The sequence below is a fragment of the Capsicum annuum genome, chromosome 1 (assembly GCF_002878395.1).
Source record: "Capsicum annuum cultivar UCD-10X-F1 chromosome 1, UCD10Xv1.1, whole genome shotgun sequence".
In the NCBI taxonomy this organism is placed as follows: Eukaryota; Viridiplantae; Streptophyta; class Magnoliopsida; order Solanales; family Solanaceae; genus Capsicum; species Capsicum annuum.
The window spans coordinates 248,538,838-248,549,707 of record NC_061111.1 but is presented as its reverse complement, the minus strand read 5'-3'; the positions used below and the strand labels follow the sequence as shown (position 1 = coordinate 248,549,707).

The following is a 10,870-nucleotide window of genomic DNA, read 5'->3' as shown; positions in this document are numbered from 1 at the left end:
GGGTATATAATTGCCGATTAATTTAGGGTCTAAAGTAAGTTTTGGCGACAAGTTGAGGGATGATTTGATGTATTTTCTCCTTTCATATACTAACAACTCATAAGAATTTTTGTGTTATCAAATTATTGAAAAAATAACTATATATAATCGTAGATGTGATATTAATAGCCTAATAAAAATACAGGTTACTTGCTATATTAGGATAGAATACATTAATAACGTGAAATTCTTTTAAACACACACAGAAAAAATTAATTTAATAATTTTATACAAGACACGTGAAGAAAGTATCGAAGAGACATAAATAAAACAAGTGAAACAAGACATAAGGGAAAATTAATTAGACATAAAGAAAAAATAAGCATAAAGTAAAAGATGAGAATAATATTGGCCACAATAAATAGATAAAATAAATTAAATTTATCCTTAGAAGTCTTGTGACTTTGAAACTTAATGAATAATGAGCACGCAATATACTGAACTAAAATAATAATTTTGAGAAGAATTTCAAATTGAGAAGATATTTATATGCAATATATGTTAATGATCAATGATATTTCTATTTTTATATACTTTTCTAGTTTGTTTGGATGGAACTCCACCGGGATACTATTTTGACGAGGGACATGGAGAAGGAGCCAATAATTGGATTATCTACTTTTTGGTAAAAGCCATGAAAATATTTTTTTTTTTTGTCTCAGTTTACGTAATTTTTTTAAATTTTAAAAATTAAGAATTTTTTTTTTTATCTTTTTAAAGATATTCTAAATCATCAATTAATGTAACATATAGTACTTACTATGCGATTTTTTAAATGTATAATTTCTCTTTACAAAATAAAAAATTTCATGTTCGGAGTTGCTATTAAAATCAAAAAAATTTAAGACTCGAAATCGAATAATGCGCCCTGAATATTAGGATTTATTAAGAAAATGAAGCAATTACATAGTCTTTATCACTTCTTCTTTTTTTGAAAAAAAAAAAATAATTTTAACTTTTAACTTTCATTTTTTACTTTAGGGAGGAGAATGGTGTTATAATGTGACAAATTGCCTTGATCGTGCAAAAACAAAAAGAGGTTCATCCAAATTTGCTGACAAGCAAACACCATTTTATGGAATGCTTAGCAATAATAAAACAATGAATCCAGGTAAATTATATTTAATTTTATTAATCATAATATTATTTCTTAATGTTTACATTTAGTGTATGAATTAATTTGTGTTCGAAAATTCTTAGATTTCTATAATTGGAATAGAGTCATTGTTACTTATTGTGATGGATCATCATTCACGGGAGACGTCGAAGAAGTTGATCTGGTACACTATTTTTAAGCTCAAATTGAATGTATTCTTACAACATTTTGAAAGAATTGGGAGTATTTATTCTAATTTTTTCATATTTTATTCGTCAATATTTTTTTTGAAAATTAAATTTCTTAAAAATAAAAATATATATATATTTTATTTAAGGTCAAGTAGCACTCCACATTAATGGTCTCCTCCAATTCCTCTACCAAAACCCGGCTACCGTTCTTGAACCACCACCCACCTCACCCTCACCCTACCTCACCAAGGCCCACCCACTTCCACCCCATCCTTGTCCTCACCAGTCACCCTTAACCCACTTTAACCCCCACCCCCTCCCCCTCCCCTCACCCCTCACCCCCTCCAAATGGAACTGTTTGTTAACATGAGGATTTTTAGTTTTCAATCATTAAAATTCATCATAGTAAGTTAAGACACTCTTGTTTCCTTGCCTTAAATTGTATAACATGACAAGCAATTCATGTCTCTACCTTTTCGGCACGTATTACTCTCATTCGTCTTATCATAGAAATGAATCTTTGTTAATGGATCTTTGTCAAAATTTGCTTGTTACTTTCATTTTATCTTATCATAGAACCCCCAAAACCCACCCTCGACCCCTTTATACTAAACATACCCTATAACATGAAATCCTCATCATTGATGTTGATATAAATTGATAGTGTGATAGCTAGTTGAATAATTAATTATAAAAATAATGTTGTTTATAGTAAATTTTGTAAATCCATAAATATTTGCTACTATATATTTTAATCAACTAAGTTTTTTTGAAATTATGTCAATGTTTATCAGGCTACTAATCTTCATTTTAGAGGTGCAAGAATTTTCCATGCCATGATCGAGCATTTCTTGGCAAAAGGAATGAAGGACGCTAAAAATGTATGTTTTTGACGTATTAATTATTTATATTATGCAATCGTCTAATCTAAAATCCTAGGGCGTAATAAACAATACATGTTTAATTTCTTGATTATATTCTATCTAGATATTTATTTGGTTGTTATTATTGATTCATTTTTTTCTGAAATCTATGTAATTTTTTTTCTATTATTTGCTATGTTCTTTTTACTTTTGTAGTTTCTTCTTCAAACTGCTTTGATATGTGTTATTTGGCTCTAGAGTCTTTAAAAAATAACCTTCCTTTATCAAGGTATAGATAAGATCTGTGTACGAGTATAATTACACTGGATATGTCATGTTGTTGAGTTATGTCTCAGTATTACTCAACAACACATGAGTACATAAAGCATTTGGGGTAAGTTACACATTTGGTCACTGGGCCAGTAATATATAAAGTCGCTAGCTAATATACGTATATTATACACTAATTATACATGACTATGCACCTATATAGGCTATTCTCACAGGTGGATCTGCTGGAGGACTGCCTGCTTTAATCCACTGTGATCGCTTTCGAGCTCTACTTCCCAACACACCTAGAGTAAAATGCCTCGCTGATGGTAGCTATTTTCTTCATCGGTAAAAATTAATCTAATATATATATACATAAAAAATAGTTTGATCAGTATAATTTTCGGAAGAAGAGGATTCACATGAGTTACATTATTGTTAATTTGTGTAACAGGAAAAACAATAAGGAAATGTCATTCATGGAAACTGTCAATGAAGGACTCATTAATTTACATGTATAATTACTCTAACTTGATCTTTATTTTCTTTTATTTCCCTCACAATAATTCAAAATTAATATTTCTTTAATTTGTTTAATCATTTTCTTAAAAACTAATGTGCAGCATTCAGCCAAGATGTTACCTGATTCCTGCACTTCAAAAATGAAACCATCATTGGTAAGTGTAAAATTAGGTCTTAGGCAACATTCATTAATCATCAATGTGAAGCTTTTCATTTTTCAAAATTCCATCACACGCTCGAGGCTAGACATTTGATATGTGGGAAAATTTAATTTAGGGTTCCAACATCGAATAATATTGATCCCGCTTTGAAATCATGTAAAATTAGATTTTTTGCTTAATTCTTGCTTGAAAACATAGCTTAAAAGAAGAAGGATTCTCCAAGCCTTAATTAGAAGAAGATCACCCATCTCATTAACCACCGATGTGAGACTTTGTCACTCCTCACTTTCTCAATCGAGCTCATCGCATAAATTTGTCCAATATGATTTACCTTCTGTAATTTAAGAATCATTATATATTCAAGCAAGGTTTACCTCATGAGCATCGAAGGTTTACCGTGTCATTAAAAAATAATTCATATCCATTCAATGGTTTTAATTTACCCAATAATTGTCTGTTGAAACTAATATTATGTCTAATGAATTTGCAGTGCCTTTTTCCACAATATTTTCAAGATGGAATCAAGACGCCAATTTTCATAGTCAACTCAATGTTTGACACCTACCAGGTAACCTCAATTCTCTACTAAGTGCATAAAAAAAAATTCAATTATATGTTTTCAAAATATATACTCCAATTAAATTATTTCAGTTATTTTTTGGTTTAACCAGTTAAGTAGGGGACTGCTTTGATGAATTCTTTTATAAGAAAATAAAAAATAGAAGGTTACTCTATATTTGTTTTCCAGAATTAACAATTATTTATCTTTACATTTTTCCAGATAAACGTAACTTTTCCTAGTTATTATTACTTGGACCTTCTTAATAATACATGCCCAGCTTATGTTGCTAAAGCGTTACAAGGTTAGTGATGCAAATTCAACGCTAAACTTTATAATATATTGGATTTAATTAGTTATGAATTAAATTTGAAAAGCCTCACATAATTTTTGTTGTTTTTACTTCAGATTTCAAACAGGATTTTTTAAGTACATTACCCAAACAATGTAATACTTCATCAAGAGGAATGTTTATAGACGCTTGCTTATTTCATGCCCACACAATACGTGGCAATATTTGGAATGCACTCTCCATAAATGATAAGGTAAATTTACTTTAATTTTAGCTTAACTTAAAAAAAAAAAAAAAAAAGAAGGGTAGCACCTCACTAAGAGGGGGTAGGATGTAAACAATCTATCCCTGCACAAGTATCATCAGTTAATTTTTCTCTAATCATAAACAAACAATTTTATAGTTGTTAGTCATTTAACCTATTTTTATTTTGAGCCTACAAACATAAAAGATTGGATTCACCGTTTAAATCTTTACGTCAATAGCTTATTAGATTCACTGTTTACTATTTTTTACTCGGCATATATACATAAATTATATACTGATTACACATATTATACATTCGTTGACTAATTTTATTTTTTTTTATAAAAAAAATTGCAGACAATTGCAAAGGCATTTAGCGATTGGTACTTCGACAAAAGTCCTGTCCAATTGATCGAGAATAAGGATTTGCCACTAAATTGTTACCAATTCCCCTTAAAGACAAGTCCTTGCTCCTAATTAAATATCCAAATGTATTATTTTAAGAAGATTCAATTGATTTATGCATTTAATTTTATGAACTTCTGTTTATTTCTTAATCATGCCTAATTTCATGTTGATTTAGCAATTAATTAATGAGTATTTAGAAATTCGTAAAGACTTCCTACTCTAGTTAATTGATTCAAAATAATTTCAAGAAGTTCTAAAAAAATTGTGATGCAAAAAATATTATTCAAACTTTTCTAACAATAACATCCTCATATAAAATGAGATGGGAAGAAATGATATAGCACATCTATCGACTTTAGAATTGCAGATGAGAAGAAAAGTCAATTTTTAAAATTTTGGTACTTAATATACAAGAAAATTACAACTCTAATAAGATGATGAGGTCATATATTAAAATCTTAGAGAGAAGGGGATCTTATAGTACAAATATTGGCTATCTAAACTTTTACCTTATCGATGAGGTTTGATTTCCTCACCTTATAATCTCATTTTCCGTTCCCTTTTCATACCCCTAAGTTTATATATATCCGAAAAATTGAGGAAGCTATATTTTGAGGTTAGATTATAATTCATCGGTAAATATTTTGCAAAACTAAACAATTCACTATCTACTTTAATATTTCAATTTTTCATTTTACCCTCTATCTTCTCTTTTTTTTCTTCTTTCAACCGTTGTCAAATTAGGTCTTGGACATAATTTACATTCCAAAAATTAGCTTCATTGTTCAATTTGATACAAGTATATTCATGAGCTACAAATAACCCCCTTCCCCCTCCCAACTCTTCAGTTTCTTGGGAGCCCACATGGGGTTTGGCTCTGTGTCATGATCCGAGTTGGGGCTCTAGTCGTGAAAAATACCCCAAGCCAATCAAGGCATGAGATGACCCCTTAGCCTTACATCATAAGCATAGTAATATAAAGAAATTGCGGAAGCTAACCAATAAAAAGAAAGAGTTTGATAAATAATAAAAATGAAATACAGAAATCAAATTCAAATCCAGAAAACCAAACTCAATACTGTCTACAAGCCTCTATCCATAAAACATCCACTAAATCGGAATATGACCCTGACTATGCTAAATGAAAACCAAGAAAGCAGATAAGATAAAATGATTGAAAAGTAACAAGGCCTTTCGAAGGATAAAGGGCTCACCATGATTTCGCCAATTGTCTAATGGAGTGACGAACCATCTAATGCTGCACAGATTCACAATAAAAGTCCTCTGAACCTGTATTATGAAATGATGTAGCGTCCGAGGATAGTCAATACGGCGAGTATTGACAAGCAACCCAAGAAAAGGGATAAATTATGCATTTAGTCATAAAACAGAATTATTATCCACAAGGAACATGAAGGTGCGAGGAACATAAGGACATTGCCATTTGAAAATTTATTCCTAAATTATGTAGCTTACACCGGCTTTTTTGTCACCCACAGGCTATATGTGTCTGATTCCCACCACTGGAAGGGCCCCAGTCCATGTTAGCCGCATGGACCGAGGATTAGGCTAAAGTTACCAATTGACAATAACCTCCCAAAAGTATAATTGCATACAACCCCTCAAAGCCAGTACAATGTGGTCATAAATCCCCAACATCAGCAAACGTGGTTTAAAGTGTCGGTCACAAGGACTACACCTTCTCGGTAAAGCTACACAATTCTCATTAAGCTCAATTTAAATGTTTTTACATACCATAAATCACGGAGTTTTACACTAAGGCACTCCCAATTTGATATTGTCATACCAAGACTTGCAAATCGTTCATATTATGCTATATCATTCTATTAAACCATTTAAACTCTAAATTTTTTATTTGAAAACCCAATGTAACCATTTTCCATTTATGTTATACAAGGACAAGTTAAACACTATAAAATCCCTACTAAAACTAAGTTATGAAATAAGTTGAGGTTCATATCTTTACTATACCAAAAATCATACCCATTACGAAATCAAGATGCTAAATTAATCCGTTTGTAGGTCACAATTCAGTTAACAACCCATTGTTTAATCATGAAAAATCATTAAGACAAGGAAAAAAACAATACAAGTACTAGATAACCAAAATCCTCAATCCTAACTTTAAACAATCATTAAACATAATAATATCAAGTAAATATCAAATTTTAAAGATGACTGAAAATAAAGGAGTGTCTAACATGCATTTTTGAAGAGAATTTTTCTGAAGATAGCAACAATAGAAGCCCTCAACTTGAACCCTAACCTTAGCGTTTTATTTTCTCTTGAGAATGGAAAGGAGAAAGAATGTGAAAAATCACATAACTGGTGTGTAAATAGTTTTATATAGGGACCAAAATCGTCTAATTGGATAAAAGATTAAAAAGTCCTCGACCCAAATCAAAAATAAATGAAATATGTGTTTTGTATCCATAGGCGTGGCACACTCTTATCGCGCCAACCCAAGTGAGGGGCACACCCTTATTTTTTAACAACAAGAGCATGACATGCTCTTATTGCGGACCTTCTCTTGTTCAGCGTAAGGGTGTGCCACCCCTACGTGGCATGCCCTTAAACAGACCCTCACTATTTTGGGGTACCAAAGTATTTCGAAACGCAATCAAAAAATTATGAAATGCATTCTAGTGGTCCTATTACCATCCCTTATCATAATTCCACTCAAAAACCACCGTAAAAATAGTAAGGAGATATTGAATTAAATTCATTAAAAATCGTGGGGTTAACATACGTAGGCTCAATTTAACTCATTTTAGACCTCATAACACTCGAGGTGTTACATTATCAACCTTAGGATCATTCATATCCGAATGAGAGATTAAGATACCCTTAGCACGATAAAAGAAATTATATAGAGGGACTCAAGAATAAACACGAAATGCATTAAGAGAAAATGTAAGATTCATACCTCAAGCGCCCTCGTCCAATATTGGAAACAAGAACGGGTATTTATCTTTCATGTCCTCCTCTAATTCCCACGTAGCCTCTTCTATGTTTTGGTTCCTCCAAAGCACCTTCATCGAAGTTATCTCCTTAGTTCTCAATTTTTGAACTTTTCTATTCTAGATTTCAATCAGAATTTTCTCATACGAAAATGAATATTTAACACCAATATCCTCAATGGGCACCACTAAGAAAGGATTGCACATATACTTCTTGGGCATAGACACATGAAATATAGGATTAATAAATGTCAAACTCACCAGTAAGTCCAGCGTATAAGCAACATTCTCAACCCTCCTTACGGTCTGATATGGACCAATGTAACCGGGACGGAACTTCCACTTTTGTCATGATCCAAACTAAGTCCTGGCCGTGACGGGCATCTTCAATCCATCATGGATCGAAGACTATCCCTTGAACCTAACCAAATATCATGCACCGTCCAATAATGGCTAAATTTCAAACATATAACAAGATACGTTCAAAGAACAAAAAATATGTCTATGACCAATAATCAGCCACTGGGCAAACACATTCAAAACAGTCTTAGTCGGAATATATCCCCAACTCTAACAATGAAAATGATAATATTAATGATAATGAAAACTCTAAATTATAATCTATGATAAGAACTAATGAAATGTCTAAGTCTCGCAGAGAATGGAAGCTCACCACTTTACCAGAACAAACTGACGAACCAAGTCGATCCACCTAACTTTATACAGGAAAAGTAGAAGTATCTCCAGTGCTTACGTCATGTGAGGATACAACGTCCGGAGATGGTTTGTGGGTTGAACACTAGCATGTAAGTCAGGAATAAGGGATAAAATAATACCATGGGTAACCATTCAAAAAACCCAATACACATAATCTTATGCAAATATATATATATATATATATATATATATATTTATATAAAGTTATGTAATAATGTCCAGTCTAGTTCAGTCCATCCAGTATCGGTGTCAGTTCAGTTGGGAGTAGATTTAGCACCGAGAAAACTTAGGGATGAGGGCTCACCTGTCAGTAGAGGGTGTGACCCTTACTATCAATCCCTGAGTTACAGAATTAGATAGCCACCGTAGGTTTGAGATGTCTACCTATCGGTTGAGGGTTGACACATATCTCATAAGAGTACCTGCCAGTAAACGATGACTCCTTAGTCCCTCGGGATACCAGTTTAGTGGATCCACACAGCCAATGTTAGTACCAGTGGCATGGTACTGATACCCTTCAAACTGGGATTACAGGTTGGAACCCGATTAGCTCAGATTGGGGCATGTCGGTTAGATGATACCTCCCACAATTTCAGTACAGTATTTCAGTGTATCCTCAATTCAAGTTTACTTGACCAAGTATACAGACTTTTAATTATCTAGTTATACAGTTTACCATCTTTCAAATTTCAGACTTACTTCAGATTACAGATTTATGCTTGGTCTTCCATTCTCAAATATTACAATTTTCATGTATTCATGTTCAGTTATTGCAGGCTGTTCAGTTAGTCCTTACTTCATATGCATAGTACCCTATGTATATCAGCCTAACCTCATCTCTTATACCAGTACATTCAAAGTACTGACCTCTTACTCTTCTTTGCACTATTATATCTTATATCATAAGTTTGGACATATAGTTTCCCGACCGCAGTTAGACAACTCAGGATAATCCAGCAGCTGTAGTGGTGAGTCTTCATCCATCAAGGACATATGTTTTTTTTTAGTTATTTCAGTATTTTAATTTATTCATTTAGTCGGAGTTAGTTGGGGGGTTTATCCCATCAAATCCTTAGTCAGTTCAGAGGCTTTCAGACAGTCAGTCAATTACTTTTAATTTTTATCAGATGTTTCAGACTTATGATTGATTCGGTATTTCAGTATTCAGATTTATATTTTTCCTTCTTAGATTATACTCCGCACAAGTGTTATTTTCATATTTATTCAGTGCTTACAAGAAGTACCAATTTATGGGTTAGCTTGTGATCATCTGTGACTGTAAGCATCGTTGTTGTGATTGGGGAGTAGCCTTGGGTCGTGACACATGTCCCCGACTCCGACAATAACAATGATAATGTTAATGATGATGAAAAATCTCAATTCAAATCTATGATAAGAATTGATGAAATGTCTAAGTATTCCGCTCACCACTTCACCATAACGAATCGGCAAACTGAGCTGATCTACCTAACTCTTTGTAGGAGAAGTAGAAGTATCTTCGATGCCTGCATCGCGTGGGAATACAGCATCCGGAGATGGTTAGTGGGATGAATACTAGCATGTAACTCAAGGATAAGGAATAAAATAATGTCATGGGTAACAATTCAAAAAATTCCAATACACATAGTCATATTCAAATATATATATATATATATATATATATATATATATATATTACTATCTATAATAAGTGGGGATAAGCAGGCACATCACCCGCTTCAGTTGCTTCAGTCGTAATTTTACTATATTACCCTTAATTAATTACTATAGGTTATTTAAGTATTAAAATTTATAATATTTAATAAAAGAAATATAGAATAGACATAAAATAATAAATTAATATTTAATTTTTTAAATTAACTTGATTTATTAAATGAGATCCATTCATGCTTTTTTTCACAACTAATTTTAACAGTAATTTTATTATATCACTTCTAATTAGTTGTTATAAGTTATTTAAGACATGTCTTCTTTGCTGCTTCAATCGTGATTTTATTATATCAACCCTAATTAATTACTCCAGGTTATTTAAGTATTAAAAATTTATAATATTTAATAAAAAATATAAAATAGACAATAATAAATTAATATTTAATTTTTTAAATTAACTTTTTTCTGGGTTAAACTTTGGGATTTTATTTATCTAACAACAAATTACAAGCTCGAGTGGCCCAAAAAATACAAAGACTAAATTAGAAAAATAAGCAGCCCAATCTGCCAAATACCAAGCCCATACCCAAATTATTACATATAAAAGAAGATAGAGTTTCCTATTCCATTTAATTCCCCTATTTCCAAACCCCTCTAACACCTGCCCGATGTTTCCGCTGCAGCTCAACTTCCAACTGGTCCTCCTTGGTTTAGATGTGCTCTGGATGGATGTGATATCACTTGTTGCTGCGGGTGCTCATTCAAGTTTGAAGGAATCCTTCACTAGGTGAGTAAAAGGACTTCCTTCTCTTTGAATTCCATTTCTCTGCTGATTAATCTTCTCCATCTGTATGCTATTTAGCTTTTGCACTTTT

At 32.1% G+C, this 10,870-nt stretch overlaps 1 protein-coding gene across 1 annotated transcript in view; it reads left to right on the top strand.

Annotated features, from left to right (window-relative positions):
• The window catches only part of LOC107862776 (pectin acetylesterase 8-like), a 9,553-nt gene extending 4,837 nt beyond the window's left edge, over positions 1-4,716 (top strand). Inside the window, exons 3-13 of the mRNA XM_016708435.2 lie at positions 582-664; positions 1,021-1,150; positions 1,240-1,319; positions 2,121-2,207; positions 2,683-2,807; positions 2,914-2,974; positions 3,083-3,136; positions 3,633-3,710; positions 3,924-4,005; positions 4,110-4,246; positions 4,597-4,716. Of these exons, the coding sequence (XP_016563921.1) occupies positions 582-664; positions 1,021-1,150; positions 1,240-1,319; positions 2,121-2,207; positions 2,683-2,807; positions 2,914-2,974; positions 3,083-3,136; positions 3,633-3,710; positions 3,924-4,005; positions 4,110-4,246; positions 4,597-4,716 (1,037 nt within the window). The remainder of the gene's footprint in view (positions 1-581; positions 665-1,020; positions 1,151-1,239; positions 1,320-2,120; positions 2,208-2,682; positions 2,808-2,913; positions 2,975-3,082; positions 3,137-3,632; positions 3,711-3,923; positions 4,006-4,109; positions 4,247-4,596) is intronic.
• The last annotated feature ends 6,154 nt before the right edge of the window (positions 4,717-10,870 follow it).